The sequence below is a fragment of the Salvelinus namaycush genome, unplaced genomic scaffold (assembly GCF_016432855.1).
Source record: "Salvelinus namaycush isolate Seneca unplaced genomic scaffold, SaNama_1.0 Scaffold1402, whole genome shotgun sequence".
NCBI lineage: Eukaryota > Metazoa > Chordata > Actinopteri > Salmoniformes > Salmonidae > Salvelinus > Salvelinus namaycush.
The window spans coordinates 36,391-54,977 of NW_024058123.1; the positions used below are offsets into that span (position 1 = coordinate 36,391).

The 18,587-nt window shown below is 39.8% G+C and overlaps 1 protein-coding gene across 1 annotated transcript in view; it reads left to right on the forward strand.

Moving 5' to 3' along the window:
* LOC120036633 (potassium channel subfamily T member 1-like) overlaps window positions 1–17,881 on the forward strand; it is a gene marked incomplete at both ends in the record, with an annotated part of 44,505 nt that extends 26,624 nt beyond the window's left edge. Inside the window, 7 exons of the mRNA XM_038983012.1 lie at window positions 12,433–12,504; window positions 13,448–13,582; window positions 14,340–14,451; window positions 14,818–14,919; window positions 15,838–15,921; window positions 16,164–16,292; window positions 17,545–17,881. Coding sequence (XP_038838940.1) covers window positions 12,433–12,504; window positions 13,448–13,582; window positions 14,340–14,451; window positions 14,818–14,919; window positions 15,838–15,921; window positions 16,164–16,292; window positions 17,545–17,881 — 971 coding nt within the window. The remainder of the gene's footprint in view (window positions 1–12,432; window positions 12,505–13,447; window positions 13,583–14,339; window positions 14,452–14,817; window positions 14,920–15,837; window positions 15,922–16,163; window positions 16,293–17,544) is intronic.
* Window positions 17,882–18,587: the final 706 nt, after the last annotated feature.

The window sequence follows — 18,587 nt, forward strand, 5'->3', positions numbered from 1 at the left end:
CAAACATATAGGAAAATAATCCTTGCACTAGTATACTACCATTGTAAATTACCATCCGTTAGTTCATTGAGTTTTTCAACCTCAACATAAAATTATCCTTCATTGGGAATAATATAAACATTAAAATATCGTTAAGAAATTCTCAGCAATCTAAATCGGAGTACATTTTACCATCAGTACGAAACACAATCCTCATGTTGATACTGAGCACACTCCCATTGGTCAGCATAGTGGAAATAACTATTTCTATCCCCATCTGTAGAAACTAAAATTAGCATATATTGTTGGACAAATCCAGGTAGTGACTCCTGGTTTAATTACAATTTATTCAGTTTAGTGCCTAATGAACATGACCCAGGACAAGCATCATGATCTCACTATTTATAAGGCAGTGCCTATGGACTCTATGTTCCCATTAGCTTAAACCTGCTATAGTTCCTGAGTATTATCAGTATCATCAAAAATGTAATCAAATAGATTAGGATCAGTTTCACTCTCTCCATTCACCAAGGCATGCTGAGAATAGTGTCAACATCTTTAGTACACAACTTCTTTACTCATGTCACAATTAGTAAAACAACAATCAAAAACAATCCACTTATAGTTATTATCATACTAAAAACTTACTCAAATCAATTAGTCAGTTTTCAAAAAATCATTCAGCTTCCAAATCATAATCAAAACTCAATGAATTATCCAACCCAAATTTAGAATGACAATGCTTCAGTGATTCTCTTTGGTTCTATCACTCAAAGTTAAAACTTTAACACACATAAACAGGCAGAATGTAAATTTATATTAACATACAGTATAATTATCCATAATTGTAGTATCAACTTTCTCATCACGATTATAATTACAGATCAGTATCTCAATGTATTCTTATTCTAAATTACTATACATTTAGCAGTGTATAGACCTCCACAATCAACCTGATACCCCAAATAAACAATTTTGGACAAGGCTAAATCAATTACAGCAACAGTTGACCAACTCCTTCCTTTCCCGGCACTCAATCTTCTGGCATCTCTTCATTTTCTTCTTCAGATAGCTTTACAGTTCAAAGTGGATGGCACATGATAATGTCCCAAGCTCAATGTCTAACCTGAACCACCACCACCTCTACCACCCATTATGTCTTGTTCATTTGCCAACCAGTATACCAGCAACATGAGAGAAGTTTGGAACAGATCTCTCTCCATCCTCACTCCACGTGGACTCCTGTCACACTCCTGGGAGAAAAGGCCTGAGAGAAAAAGCAGTTGATAGCTTCGATTGGATGCAGTGTACAGGTTGCTGGCTCTGACTCCGGTCTCTCGGTAGAAGTGGTGCGGACAGGGCCGTATTGAATGCCATTTTCTTCTTCAGCTGGTCAGAGGAGGTTTTGAGGTTCACATCGTTCTTGGACCGAATTATCCCTGCCATGCATCAAGACACCATTTGTAGTCACCTTCACTATAACCTTGAGAGAGGACAGATCAGAACAACAGTTTAGTTCAGGGCATGTCTGATTCAGGAAATCCAGACAAGCATTGACTGTATGACAAATTATTACTTTTACCAATTATTCTTAATACAAATTTCTAAAACAAAAGTTTAAAAAAACTAGACATTCTGTTTTTCATATTGGCTTATACTCCCCTATCACACTGTCGACCTCATTGCAGAGTCACAGTATCAGAAAGTTAGACTGCTAATCTCGATCATCCAGCAGACCCAATCTGGTGAGATTTATATCTAACAAAACAGCATAAACAACACAACAATACACTCCTTCATATATCACTCCATGCAATCCTACATATCACTGGAGGGGTATAAACTTCAATACAAAAACCTTTGGAGGACTGGTAATTCCCCCATTTTGACACGACTCCCAACGTGATTAATGTGTAAAACAAACAACACCACTGCTGGTTAAATAAAAATCAAACAATGTAAAATAACAAATTGAGTTAGAATCACTATCCTTAATAACTCCTTAAATAAAAAATTGGACCCATACTTGATTCAAGGAATAGAAAAATAGACTAGAGACAGGTCTATCCTTCTAATGGTCCGAATCACACATATAACTATTAATTATAAACTTCTCCATGATTATCAGTATTACAAATTACCTTCAAATCAGTATTACATATGACCTTTAAATCATCATCCAATGTCTCTCAGCTTTCCAGTGAGGGCGATCAAACCACACTAGGAGGTCAGAGGTCATACAAACCCTTCAATTAAGTGTTTATTTCTATTTTAGACTAATAATTGAAAAACAGTCAAATATTTAATATATTTAATATCCCAGGTTTGCAGTATGTTTATCCAGGTCATTATCAAAATAATTCACATGTTGAATTAAAACTCACAAAATAAAAACTTAAGAAAATTCTGTGTGTGCCCCTTTAAGGTGCAGTCTGTCTAACCCGTGAAAAACCCACTAAACCAAATGAAATGACCCCACACAATAAGTCAAACACGGTATTAACACCACTAACAAATATTCATAACAAGTGTGTTGTGTGTGGGTATTTGCAAACCATAGGGTAAACTTAAAACACATTAGATGATACAGCGTCCCTTTAAGCAGAATAAACACCTTCTAAACCCAGAACCCCTTTCTGGTGATCTTATCATTGCAACCTGTTGCATTGATGTAGTAAAATATAAACCTATTGTTTAACAAATCTAGAACCTTCAAAAAGTTGGTGATATCTTATCAACATAATAGTCAAAACTAACTGCAATCCACTTCAATTACTTTACACTGTTCCACGTCATGTAAACAGATTATCGTTTTAGAATACATTAACTGTTCTCTTAAATCACTGGTGTTACCCAAACTATAGAATTGAGTAATAATAATTAGAAATTGTCAAAGAACATCTCTGCATTCAACAAAATTAACCCACTTCGTCCCTTACAGCCCGCTCGAGTTCAGCGAGCACCAGTCGCTTACACCCGCGGACTAAAACTGGGAAACTCTTCTATTCTTACCAGTATATATATATATTTTAAATAAACCAGTCTCAAACAACATGCTGTGTATATCTCTATCGTAAGGTGAAAACAAACTTAACAGCTTTCTCTTCCCTTTCGGCTTCACACTTATTAAATGACCAAGACTTTAAAATTAACATGTAATGCGCCAAATTTATAAAATACTTAAGGAAGAAGATACATTTCGGAGGGAACTCAAATAGTTCACAATGCTGGAGCCTCTTTCTGCCCACAACATCAATACATTGCTGTTGTAGCCTATTATCGTGCAATAATGAATACCCATGTTTAGTTATCAATTATGATCATGGTCACAGCTCTATTGCAATTGCCTATTATAAGGGATTTGCGTCAATTCAATCTGGTATCAGGACAAAATGTGATTCAGAGTCACCGAATATACTTTAAGTATTTTTATTAAATCAGATAGCTCAGAACGACCAGCAGTCCTGTAAAGCCCCACCCTCTCCCAGAGAACACATCATCAGCCAGAGGCCAAGCCACACTTTCACTTCTATGAACGCTCACAGCGGGGAAATGTCGGGTATAAGGGAATCTTCAGTAGGAGTTGGCCCCCAGTACCCTGTTGGTTCTGGTTCTGCTCCTACCCCTGTGGTTGTTCGACAGTGTCAGTGTGTCTTACCCTCCTACAAGTGTGATATGCCCCCAGGTAGCTCTTTCAGCTATTCTCACCGCAAAGGCTGTCACCAGGAATACTTGGTCTGGCCCCTCCCAACATGGCTGCATTCCACCTATTCTCCTGTAATTCACCTGTAGTGCATAAAATCTTGGACATACAGGTTTGGTTAACTTCTTGCCACTAGGGGGGTGCCATTTCGACATAGCACAAATTCGTAGCCAAATTAAACTGCCTCGTACTCAATTCTTGCTCGTACAATATGCATATTATTATTACTATTGGATAGAAAACACTCTCTAGTTTCTAAAACCGTTTGAATTATGTCTGTAAGTGAAACAGAACTCGACTTAGAGCAATTCTCCTATGAGGATTTGAAAATGGTGAAATCTGCTTGCTGTTCCCAGATCTGTAGATAACCCTGACTGTCTTCTATTGGTTGAGATGCACTGCATACGCCTTCCCCTGGTTGTTAGCGAATAGGGAGAGTTGAAATGGAGTCTCTACGTAGTTCAGAAAGTTGATAAATTGATTGGAACCGAGGTGTCCACCCTTTTGGACCTTCGCGCTGACGTAGAGAGGGTCTTGGAATGTCTTTTTAGAAGCTCTGGTTTTAGAAACTAGATATATCCGGCTCTGTTTTTATTCGATATAGGCTTTAAAGACATCATAATCTTGTTATTTTAAACCGATTTATATCAGTTTATGTCAGTATATTGCGATTTTCGGGCATTTCATTTTCTGGCGTTGTAGGAAGTTGGGTATCTCTCTCTCGAATGCCATTCTGTACTGCTAATTGCAACGTCGAAGGAAACATTCTCCAACCCAGCAACGATTATTTTGGCCAACGGACACCTTTCCCAAGATTCTGATGGGAGTTCAGCTAATAGTAAGTACTATTTATGCTGATAATTCGTTGTTCTGTTGAAAAAGTAAAATGTATAAGACGCCATTATTTTCCGTGTAGCGTTGCGCTATCGCACCCTGTATTGCACCCAGTATTGCGCAGTAAGGTTAATTTTAAAAATGTAATTCAGCGATTGCATTAAGAACTAATTTGTCTTTCAATTGCTGTCCACCCTGTATTTTTTAGTCAAGTTTATGATTATTTATTGATTAGACTAGGTGACTCTCCAAGATGGCGACCGACATTTTTCTGGGCAGCTTGGCAACTTTTCTCATTGTATAAGCACGATATGTGCCGCTAAATATGCACATTTTCGAAAAAACTCTATATGCATTGTGTAATATGATGTTACAGGACTGTCATCTGAAGAATTCTGAGAAGGTTAGTGAAAATTAATATTTTTGGTGGTGAATACGTTATCACTGTTTGGCTGGAATCAATGCTGTTGTTTGGTTTGCTACTGTGCTAAGCTAATATAACGCTATATTGTGTTTTCGCTGTAAAACACTTAGAAAATCTGAAATATTGTCTGGATTCACAAGATCTGTGTCTTTCAATTGCTGTACGCTGTGTATTTTTAAGAAATGTTTTATGATGAGTAATTAGGTAATACACGTTGCTCTCTGTAGTTATTCTAGTCGAGTTGTGATGGTGGCTGCAATGGTAAACTATGATTTATACCTGAAATATGCACATTTTTCTAACAAAACCTATGCTATACAATAAATATGTTATCAGACTGTCGTCTGATGAGGTTGTTTCTTGGTTAGTGGCTATTTACAATCTTTATTTGGTCGAATTTGTGATAGCTACTGATGGAGTCAAAAACTGGTGGAGTAAAAAAAAAAGTGTCTTTTGCTAACGTGGTTAGCTAATAGATTTACATATTGTGTCTTCCCTGTAAAACATTTTAAAAATCAGAAATGATGGCTTGATTACCAAGATGTGTATCTTTCATCTGGTGTCTTGGACTTGTGATTTAATGATATTTAGATGCTACTATTTACTTGTGACGCTATGCTAGCTATGCTAGTCAGCTTTTTTACTGGTGGGGGTGGTGGGGGGTGCTCCCGGACTCGGGTTTCTGAGGAAGTAGAGGTTAACAAACAATTTCTCATTTATTCTATCTGATTATCTAGAATGTCCTCCATTATTATCCTATTCCATCCCCCTTTTGATACATGGCCCCGCCCTTGAATCAATACTGGCGCAAATCTAACAATTCTCTGTTAAGTGTCTTATCTACTTTAAAAGTTATCTGTGCTGCCCCTTAGTTCCTGAAACCAACTAAGTTTTCATTCCCTCTGTCTCCCCTCAGTAACCGTGACCCAGTCTGTGTTACTCCCATCTCTCTGCTTCCAACCCTCAAGGTCTCAGCAGTGTGGGGAGGGCCCCTCTGTCTGCCCTTTCCCTTATCTGTCTGTAGCTTGGTCCCAAACATTAACTAAGTGTCTCACTGTTATCTGAACCCATGGAATTACAAAAAAAAAAAAAAAAAATACATGTCTATGGTGGCAATTTCTAAAGTCCTTACATAGGTTAAATAAGGTTATCTCGATCCTGTCAATAATCCTGAATCACCACAGATAGCTCGCCACTTTATACTATTCACACTATGATCAAATAGGCCAAAACGAATGCTAACCATATCATATGCTTTCTGTACTAATGAAATATCTCCTTCAGGAGTCTACTGTATTTTATCTAACAATAACATGAACCTCCATAAGTTGACCAATGGCGCCCTCAAGTGACTTTTCATCCTCCACCAATATCCACAATATTAATTTTGTATCACCTCAGAAGCCATCAGCCATACCACCACTTCAAAGAAGTGTTATTTATTATATTATACAAAATAAAGAACCCTTTATCTAAAAAAAAAACGTATTTATGAAAACTCAGAAAACAAAACTTCAAATATTCCATATGCGAGTGTGTCCCTTTAAGATATTTAGAATCCCCTCTAACCCAAACGTTTACTACAAACAAAACCTAGTAATTATAACTGTCCCTTTAACATGAAATCAGCTCCACCGGCTGTACCCGAACAACTGTCAAATCAATTTGAATACCGTTATGGTGTATTCTACTTTATGAAACAGTTTTACGTTAGAACTCAATGATATCACAACGTTAGTTAGCAACAACCAAACCTTTAAGTCTATCGCAAGCTTTTAAAACACCATGTACCTCGCTAAATTTATATCGCATGTCAGTCAATCCATAACAATAATAACATTAGTCTTTAAATTTAACCTAAACAAGTTATTAAAACGTTCAGTTCATATCTTGAACAAACACTAACAACCGTATCTTTCCGGGCAAAACCTATAAATATTTGAATTACAATCAGAATGAATTTTAGTCTATCGATGTCAAGGCTGAGATACGAACTCCAGTCTCCCGCGTTGAAGGCAAAAACTTTACCGCTGAACCACCAACGCTTTTGAAATGCTTGAGTTTCCCCGCCAACAAGCATATTATTATAATTGTCTGTATTCGCAAACTCCGACACCGAGACAATTCCCAGAAAATATTACAATTCAAAGGTCCAAGCTTTCCCCCAGCGAGGATTCTCCTTATTCTCTCTACTCCGAATTGGTTTTATGTTTTTCATTATGTCACCAGCATTCAACCAGGCTCCCCTTCGACTGGGAGCCCGTTTGGGCGCGGCAATACTGCCCTCTTCTGTCCATTCTCTGTATAATTTATTACGGCCACACCCGGTGGGGAAAGTACAAATTGTATCCCGTTCCCCGTATAATACCCTTTGCTAAATTCAACGTTGTGGTTAAATATACGGATTTGGCAATTATTGTCAAATGTTGAATATACAGGTTTAGTAATTTTATCAAATAGATTAGTACAGTTCAAATCAGGGTATGCGTTTACATATGGATATACATTCACACTTTTGCTCTCTTAAATTAAAAACTCAACTATAGTACTTATTACTACATTTAATTAACAATCCCTAATATAAGAAATGTTATCAAATATGTATTCAAATTAATCACAGTCACACACAATAGGGAGTGTATAAATTGTATACATTCAGGGCCAATCTTAACGTACTGTCTGTATAACTCTTCTCGTTTTTCATGCACACCTCCTCAATATTCAATGATATAACTCTGTGCAGAAGTCTCATCTGCAAGTCCGCGACTTTTTCAAAACATTCTCACCGGTACCAGCTCCAACTGAAATACCTAATGTACTGCAATCGCTTGGCAGTTTCAGTTAATGCAACGTAGACATCTCATCTGAAGGTCCCTGACCTCATTCAAACCGATATTAGTCCCCGACTGAATATCAAGTGTATTTCATACATACGATTTGAGTCTCACAAATCTTCATTCACGCCAGTAAGGTCTCAGCTTACTTCATACAAACTTGGCATCTCACCTTAATACACTTCATTCACTGTTGCATTAATCCCCACCCTCATTCATACTTTTGAGCATATAGCCCATTTGGCATCTCACCATTATTCATTCACGCTTGGCATCTCACCCAGTACATCACATTTATTCGTTATATCATAGAATACCTGGCCAGTCAAAATTGCATTCACCACTATGTCTTCCTTATGATTTTTTACCAATATAAACTAATACAATTTGGTTACTTACATCAAACAGGTGTCTCACAACACTAAATTTGGATAATGCCAATGTGCAGAACTTTAGTTTTTCCACAATAGGTTTCTGCTTACCTTTTTAGTTGACCGGTCTGTAGTTGTGAGACACCGTCTGACGACAGCAATGGTCAATTGGCTGTCCTTCACCAGATCACGTCGGGGTCACCATATAAGGGATTTGCGTCAATTCAATCTGGTATCAGGACAAAATGTGATTCAGAGTCACCGAATATACTTTAAGTATTTTTATTAAACTCAAGCGATAAATGGTAAATGCAATTTTCGTATATACGGGCTCTCTGTATCACCTCGCAGGGCAGAACAGAGAACTGACTTGTTCCTGACAAAGATATTATAATATACTCTGACAGAGGTAGTTCCTGCTTCCGAGCCGGCCTGTCACAGAGTAGAGACTGGGCGTGGTTTAGACTCACCCAGCCTATCGTTGATTGTTGGCGCACGAGCTGGTACCAGCCCCCGGGCGCTCCAGCGGTCAGTCGTTGTAGTTGTGTAGAATATACAGTTATCAGGCACCTGGCTCCTGTTATCTAACAAAAGACCGTTTGTTCTCGCAACACTACGTTCTGAATGTGCCCCCCCAACTCATTGCACAGTTCCTGTCTTCATGTTATTTTGTATTTTTCCATCATGAGAAAGGCCCATGGCCTTGAAACTGTTAACAATGTCTCAAGTCAGCTATGTTGCATAACACATACATCCACACAAGCCAACAGCAAATAATATTCCATCACATATGATATGGTAAGGGCTATAGTGTATAACTCAGAACCTCACACTATCTGCTATTATTGGAATGCATTAGATATAGGTAACAGTCCATTCTGATTAGACTACAGGTAATAAAACAAACACTTGCTGTTTTTGACAAGCGTATATAGAATTCATATCCATAGTATTAATATTTTGTCAATACCATAGACCCAATGCTATTGAAATGACAAAGAAATCCTGAAAATAACCCAAGCATAATGGTTTGTAGTCTTAACATCTGGCAATTCATATCCATAGTATTAATATTAATATTAAGTCAATACCATAGACCCGATGCTATTGAAATGACAAAGAAATCCCGCAAATAACCCAAGCGTAATGGTTTATAGTCTTAACATCTGGCACATAATAACGACACAATTCCCAGAAAATAGCCTTACAGTTCGTCCAAGTGTTTCGCCGCAGAGATTTTCACATGCACAAAGGGGATTTATTCACCGTCATAGTAGTCAAATAAATAAAATCAACATCCATTGATGTAAAACTAGATCTTGCGCCTTGTAATAAAAGCGGATTATCTTTTCTCATGCAACATATTTAAATTGCTTTACTATATCACATTAGCTCTGCAATGATAATTAGTTTGATGGAAACCCTAATTTGGCTTTGTACGATGTTATAAGTTACGTCGAGATTCCATCTTAATTCGCTGTAACTTTATGGGGAAAGGGTTTATTCGATAAATATAGCAACTCCTCTCATACTGTGAAAAATGAATTTAAAAAAGCAGGCCTTATGGGCAGTTTTATAGTTACGTCGGTTAGGGTCAATTTCCCATATTTTAACCAAAAGTGGACATACGCCAATCAGTTTCTGAGACTATTGCCCAGACTTTGTAGACAGTCAGAAATGCTTAAACCTCATATTTATCAAATTATCCATAAAAGGGACCAACTCAGAAAACGTAATTTTTCCCCCCATCCCTGACGTACATCTACGTTTTGGGTGCGCAAGTTACTATATGAATATTATTCAAATTATTACTTTATCAATTCTCTAGTAATTGATTACATAACATTCATTATATTTTCGTATATTCACAGAATCCATATAGAACATTAGAAATCTTAAGTACTCACATGAATTAACCACTCCATGTGCGTTTCCAACAACTCTCCATCGCCCTACTCCCAGCGGAACCCAAAACCCAAGTTTCCCGAATGCTGCCCGGCGTGTCATGGGATCCTCAATGGGTCTCTAACCTCCCAGAAACCACGGCAAAGTCTAGCCTCCCAGAAACTATAGACTTGCTTCTACTTTATAAAATAACATCCCGCTCTCAATACCACCCTGTGATATTCTATGATGGGCAGTGATGTACGGAACCCAACTATTATGCTACATAGCTAAACTTATTATCCATATTTAAATCAGTTTATTATACACATTTCTGTATCTTATTATCCAAACTTCAAACTGATAACACATTCACACAATGCTATTCCCAAACACACTTAATCAATATTTGTATAACTTGCAGGAATATTTTCTTCTATAACGAGGCCCAAATTTGGAATGTCAAATCTATTACATTAAAATTTTACCCTAACCAATTTTTCCATAATCATAAATTCCTTCTGTTAGGTTCTTATTTTTCAGAGTAAATAACTCACTGACACTAGAGAAGCTTAACCAAGTTGAATTCTTCCCAAAGGGAAGACAAAAAAAACATTTCACACAACCACTGATATTTAACCCTTTCTCCTAGGCTGAGTCTCCTCCTCCACAACTGAACAGCCAATGCATCTCTGTTGCTAGACAGAACAGGGATATCTGTAATATCAGTGATATCTGTTCTTCCTCACTTCATCAACCTGACCTCTACCCCAAAGTGCTCACACCTCCCCAACTCAAGGCTGCCATGGTTATTGATACCAGACTGTGTCTCTTCTCCTCCCAGAGTATCCCTGATGGCAAAAAATAACATATCCTGACAATGTAAACGTTATACATTACCCTCTCTCCCTCAGTGACATTGTTAGTTTCCAAGATCTATCAAGTCTTTAGTATTCAATGTTCAAAGTTTACCCCGAATCCAACACCTCTAAGGTTTCCAAATTTGGGAAACCTGCAAGGATCGTCCCACTGAGATACAATGGCCGGACCACATCCTAAAAGACTGGCCGAAATAGAATGTCTAGACATCATACAAACACACCGGTATGTGCAACCTGTTCTTCAAACAGGATTTCTCATAAACTTCAATTGAAGAGCGCCTACATTCCTAGGGTTCATAATAAGATACTTATTTATCTTTTCCAAACCTACTCCACGTCCCTCAGGAATACTTTAAAGACAATGAACACCCTTTTCGCATAACTGCCCACTTCCTACCTAGGTAAATAAGAGACTATACTTCTCTTTTCCAACCTACCCCACAACCTAGGATAAGGCTAACATGTTTTTCAAGAAAAATACATCATTAGCTACGTGACATTTTTTTTTGCCCACTCAATATTTTCGCCTAAAGTGCCCACTCAACATTAACAATGTTCAATTAATGTTCAACATTTACGCCTAAACTGCCCACTCAACATTAACAATGTTCGTTAATGTTCAATTAGTACTATTTATTCTGTGCACTTTCAAGTTCAATTATTGAAAGAAATCAGTCTCAACCTAAATCTAATTCTGTTCAAAATGACATTTCCATTCAGCTGATGCTCCCAGCCAGGTGGGGATCCGATCTGCTCCGTCTAGTGGAGTATGGCTTCCCCGGCTGCATCTAATGCAACTCCCGAGCACGGTTAACCTGGATTTCCCCGGGAACAAACAGCAAAATGAAGATTATCATCCCATCCTCGTCGCCAAATTGTCGTGGAATTATTCGAATCAAAGGAGAGAGACTTTTAGATTTCTTCAAAACAATGAAACTTTATTATTTCATTACTGCAGTAATGGAGTTGGTTGGTAACCATCCTTAAGGTAATCACTGAGAACTCTACGAGCAGAACTAAGCCACAGCATTTTATGGTTAAGACACATCCACCTGAATACGTGACAAGCAACAGATTTGTGAAATTATACTAAGGTACATTGTGCTCTCATGCAATAGACAGCAAGATTTACATTGCACCAGGTTTCTGTCTCTAGGTCGTTTACTACTTGTTTCTACAAATTATACAAAAATACTAATGCAACATAGGACACTAGGTCCTTCCCTTAATTTATGAAGTCCAGTATTCATCTGCCATGTGGGAGAAATAAACTGGAGGGAGGTTCTGCCTGGCACCGGCAGACAGGCACACAGACACTAATCATGGAATGGAATGCAGCCCTTAGGTTTTATCACCAAGGCATCGTAAATCAACTGTCAGCGTTAAGCCTCAGAGACTCATTTCAGAAGAACAGACATTGTGAAAATACTAATATGAATACATTCTAATATAAAAGTAATGTGATTAACATAATGTTGTAATTCTACCACACCCTATTGATGTAGTGTTGTAATTCCTGCAGGCCTGACAACCACTTCCTAGAAGCCATCTGCTGTTTCCCAATGGTCTACTTCATGGCTGGAACTATAGATAAGTAGGTGTTCATTACTCTTTCATTACTGGAATGCCTCACTTCACAGAATTCCAATGACCCTGGTCAATTCCAATGACATCCCAATGACATTATGCAGTGCCCCCCTCATTTACACATTAATTAGCTATACAGTGCATTTGGAGAGTATACTTTACAGCCTTATTCTGAAATTGATGAAGTTGTTGTTTTTCCGAATCAATCTACACACAATATCCCCTAATGACAAAGCAAAAACACAAATTGTTGCAAATTTATTTTTTTTAAATAAAAAAAATATCACATATACATAAGTATTCAGACCCTTTACTCAGTACTTTGTTGAAGCACCTTTGGCAGCGATTACAGCCTTGAGTCTTCTTTGGTATGATGCTACAAGCTTGGCACACCAGTATTTAGGGAGTTTCTCCCATTCTTCTCTGCAGATCCTCTCAAGCTCTGTCAGGTTGGATGGGGAGCATCGCTGCACTGCTATTTTCAGGTCTCTCCAGAGAAGTTCGATCGGGTTCAAGTCCGGGCTCTGGCAGGGCCACTCAAGGACATTAAAAGACTTGTCCCAAAGCCACTCCTGCGTTGTCTTGGCTGTGTGCATCTCAAGGATGATCAATGGAAACACGATGACCAAAACTTTTTTCGCTTTCTATTTATGTTAAGGGGTATTGTGTGTAGATTGATGAGAATTATTTTTATTTCATCCATTTTAGAATAAGGCTATAACGTAACAAAATGTGGAAAAAGTCAAGGGGTCTGTATACTTTCCGAATGCACTGTATATTATATCACATATCATTACTATCCAGGGGATTTGCAATTAACGAGTGTCATTAATGACATATTATAGGGCAGGTAAAAGTCATGAATGTCATAATATGATATTTTGTGTTGGGTTCTCTTTGTGGCAGCTTGTCACGATGTGTTGTGTTATGATGGGTTCTCTTTGTGGCAGCCTGGACAATCTTCTGCAGTGTGGCATCATCTATGCTGATAACCTGGTGGTGGTGGACAAGGAGAGCACCATGAGTGCTGAGGAAGACTATATGGCAGACGCCAAAACCATAGTCAACGTACAGACCATGTTCAGGTATGCTGTGAGATGCCTGCTTCTATGTTTAATGATGTACAGTATTACAGCACAGTGTGGACTACTTGCAGTATAGTAAATCATTATAAATACTCTGTCTTTAAAATTCAAGAGGGAAAATCATTTTTCAAGCATGACATTAAACAATTAAATACACTCTGGAAATTCAAAGTCATTTGAAATTCCGACTATATTCCGATAAAAGTATGAGATGAAAGTATCAGATGAAAGTATCAGATGAAAGTCACATGAAATTCAGATCAAAGTTTATTTTTTTTTATAGAAGTTAGATGAAAGTCTCAGATGAAAGTGTCAGATGACAGTCAGATGAAGTGTCAGATGAAGGTGTCAGATGAAGGTGTCAGATGACAGTCAGATGAATGTCAGATGAAGTGTCAGATTAAGTGTCAGATGAAGGTGTTAGATGACAGTCAGATGAAAGTGTCAGATGAAGTGTCAGATGAAGGTGTTAGATGACAGTCAGATGAAAGTGTCAGATGTTGTTGTTTTTCATGAAAGTAAAATTAATAAACCATTGGGTGAAACTATATTAAACAGCATCTATCAGAGCATCTATCAGGGTAGAAAAGTTTCATTCAACATCCCAAAACTGAAACCATGCATCACTGCTAGATTGGTACTTACCCATGAGCCCAAAGCATGGAATCTCTTTGACTCCTTCCTTCCTTCCTACTCTCTCTCTCTCTCTCCTCTTCCTCCACCCTCTCCCTCTCTATCTAACCATCTATCCCTCCAGGCTGTTCCCCAGTCTTAGTATCATCACTGAGCTGACCCACCCCTCCAACATGAGATTTATGCAGTTCAGAGCTAAGGACTGCTACTCTCTGGCTCTCTCCAAACTAGAGAAGGTGAGTTCAGCGTGGGGGCATGTAACTCCTCCATCTTTAGATCTGAGGCTTCAGCCCTCATTACTGACTCTCTGTCTGTGTGGATGTCATGTGGGAGGTGAACTCTGTTACACAGACTCAGACATGAAGATATAAAGCTCTGGACTGGGTTAACAAGCCAGCTGATGACAGTTCATGTGCTCTCTCTCCCTTCCCTCTTTCTCTCATTCTCTATCTCCTCCCTCTCCCCTCTCTCCTCTCCCCCCCCTCTATCTCCTCCCTCTCCCCTATCTGCTCTATCCTCCCACTCTCTCTCTCTTCTCCCTCCCTTTCTCTCTCCTTCCCTCCCTATCTCTCTCTGCTCTCTCCTCCCTCTCCCCCTTACAGATAGAGCGTGATAAGGGTTCCAACCTGGCCTTCATGTTCCGTCTGCCGTTCGCTGCAGGCAGAGTGTTCAGTATCAGTATGCTGGATACGCTGCTCTACCAGGTGGGTATTAGGGGTTATATCCCCAACCTTTTCGATATGTAGTGCATTACGTTTGACCAGGGCCCATAGGGACTGAAGACATTTCTGAATATGTAGGGAATAGGATACCATTTGGGACTTAGCTTGGGAGTTTGTCCGCGGTGTGTCACCTTGTCTCAGCCAGCAGAGTGTAAATGGACTGTTTGAGCAGCTTAGTCTCTCCCGTAGGCACAGATCTATGATCAGCTTAGTCTCTCCCTTAGGCACAGATCTATGATCAGCTTAGTCTCTCCCGTAGGCACAGATCTATGATCAGCTTAGTCTCTCCCTTAGGCACAGATCTATGATCAGCTTAGTCTCTCCCGTAGGCACAGATCTATGATCAGCTTAGTCTCTCCCTTAGGCACAGATCTATGATCAGCTTAGTCTCTCCCTTAGGCACAGATCTATGATCAGCTTAGTCTCTCCCGTAGGCACAGATCTATGATCAGCTTAGTCTCTCCCGTAGGCACAGATCTATGATCAGCTTAGTCTCTCCCTTAGGCACAGATCTATGATCAGCTTAGTCTCTCCCTTAGGCACAGATCTATGATCAGCTTAGTCTCTCCCTTAGGCACAGGTCTATGATCAGCTTAGTCTCTCCCTTAGGCACAGATCTATGATCAGCTTAATCTCTCCCTTAGGCACAGATCTATGATCAGCTTACCTTCTCTAAATCTGAACTATTAGGTGGAGAACCTCAAAACTGATCTTAGATCAGTGTCTCAAGGCAATACTATTCAGAAAAATAGAGAGAGAGAGACCTACCGTATGTTTAAGAGCTATGTGATCATTCAGTAGTTTCTTACCCCTACTCTATAATGTTTCCTCGGACTAGAAATGAGTATTTTCAGTCTATGGTTCCTCCTGTTTGTTAATGCATTCTCTTGTTTTTTACAGTCATTTGTGAAGGACTATATGATTCCCATAGCAAGACTTCTACTAGGCCTGGACACCACGCCAGGGTCGGGTTACCTGTGTGCAGTAAGTATGGATATCTACAGTATGTTAGGATGTGTGTACTGTAAGTGTGTGGGTGCGTGCGTGCGCATCCATGCATGCGTGCGAGTTTGTGCCATGTGTGTGTGCGTGCGAGTGTGTGTGTGTGTGTGTGTGTGTGTGTGTGTGTGTGTGTGTGTGTGTGTGTGTGTGTGTGTGTGTGTGTGTGTGTGTGTGTGTGTGTGTGTCTATACACTGAATGTGTCTACTTCCCTGCTCTTCCCCAGATGAAGGTGACAGAGGAGGACCTGTGGATCAGGACGTATGGCAGGTTGTTCCAGAAGCTGTGTTCCTCCAGTGCTGAGATTCCTATAGGCATCTACCGTACAGAGTCTCACATGTTCTCCTCCTCTGAGGTAAGACAGAATGGACACAGACCCTGTTCAAATACTTTAAAGATGCATCCTTCCTTCCGTTCTGCCTTTCTTCATTCCTTCCTACCTTCCTTCATTCCTTCCTAAATTCCTTCCTTCCTACCTTAATTCCTTCCTTTCTTTCTTTCTTTCTTTCTTTCTTTCTTCCTTTTTGGCCTTAGAAGGATACTTCAGGATTTGTTCATACTGAACACAGAGACATAAATATGGTATCTACCAGTTGATCTGACTCTGGGGAAGTAGATAAAGGGCCTGGTTGCCAAAATCCCCAAGTATCCCTTATTTTCTCCCTTCCTTGTTGAGGTAAGTGAAAGCAATAGGGATAGTAACCTTGCTTTCACTTGTCAAATGACATAATGATCAGTGATTGTCTCAAGGGTGAGAAAAAAGGAAGGATTCATTCTGAAAAAGTATTTGAACAAGCCCGCCTCTGAGTCATCCATAGATTATGGCCAATATATTTGTGCTATAATTGTGCTGCTATTCATTGTAATGATGCTTCATACGCGTCAATTAGTTATTTGGTGCTGCAATTCACACACACAAACATTCTTGGTCAAGTAAATGATATTTACTATTGTCAATGCTACTCTGTTCATTTTTTTTTATTTCATCCATGGTGTGTTTTTGTTTGTTTGGTCTGTCTCATTCCTAGTTAAAGGATGGGTACCCACAGGTAAGATGGCATTATGGTCACATAACTGTCATTATCTGCTGAAATGTGCAGTGCATCAAAAAAGAACAGCATACATGTAGCTATTCTGTTTTCTTCAGCATTAAACACAGCATTAAACACTCTGTCACCCAAGTGCTTATTCATAATGCATTATAAATGCTTCCAGTTTATAGAACTTCTATCGCTGATGGAAAGTGTTAACAAAACATCCTATTGGATCCTCATACTGTCCACACAGTTGATATGGTATTAACCCTTCACCCTCCCCCTAGTCTCATACTGTCCACACAGTTGATATGGTATTAACCCTTCACCCTCCCCCTAGTCTCATACTGTCCACACAGTTGATATGGTATTAACCCTTCACCCTCCCCCTAGTCTCATCACAGTTGATATGGTATTAACCCTTCACCCTCCCCCTAGTCTCATCACAGTTGATATGGTATTAACCCTTCACCCTCCCTGTACTCTCATCACAGTTGATATGGTATTAACCCTTCACCTTCCCTGTACTCTCATCACAGTTGATATGGTATTAACCCTTCACCCTCCCCCTAGTCTCAAGTCTCCATCAATGTAGAGGACACCGGCGGTGACGATCAGAGGGACAACAGACGCGAGTCATGGAAGGAGAAGACCAGAACACACCGGATGTCCACCACCAGCGAATCAGAACACCCGTTACTGAGGAAGAAGAGCCTCCAGTGGGCGCGGCGTCTGAGCCGTAAGAACACCAAACCTCCAAGCCGCTCCGAGCGGTTCTCACAGCAGCGCCTCAACCTGTACCGGCGCTCAGAGAGACAGGAGCTGTCTGAGCTGGTTAAGAACCGCATGAAGCACCTGGGACTGCCCACTGTCGGATACGGTGAGCAGAATGTGACAGGACACCCTGATGGTACTAAGGGGCATTACAGGGTGCTGTGTCATATTTAGTAACTGAGGGGCAGTACAGGGTGCTGTGTCATGTTTAGTTACAGAGGGGCAGTACAGGGTGCTGTGTCATATTTAGTAACTGAGGGGCATTACAGGGTGCTGTGTCATATTTAGTAACTGAGGGGCAGTACAGGGTGCTGTGTCATATTTAGTAACTGAGGGGCAGTACAGGGTGCTGTGTCATATTTAGTAACTGAGGGGCAGTACAGGGTGCTGTGTCATATTTAGTAACTGAGGGGCAGTACAGGGTGCTGTGTCATATTTAGTTACTGAGGGGCAGTACAGGGTGCTGTGTCATATTTAGTTACAGAGGGGCATTACAGGGTGCTGTGTCATATTTAGTTACAGAGGGGCATTACAGGGTGCTGTGTCATATTTAGTAACTGAGGGGCAGTACAGGGTGCTGTGTCATATTTAGTTACTGAGGGGCAGTACAGGGTGCTGTGTCATATTTAGTTACAGAGGGGCATTACAGGGTGCTGTGTCATATTTAGTAACTGAGGGGCAGTACAGGGTGCTGTGTCATATTTAGTAACTGAGGGGCAGTACAGGGTGCTGTGTCATATTTAGTAACTGAGGGGCAGTACAGGGTGCTGTGTCATATTTAGTTACTGAGGGGCAGTACAGGGTGCTGTGTCATATTTAGTTACAGAGGGGCATTACAGGGT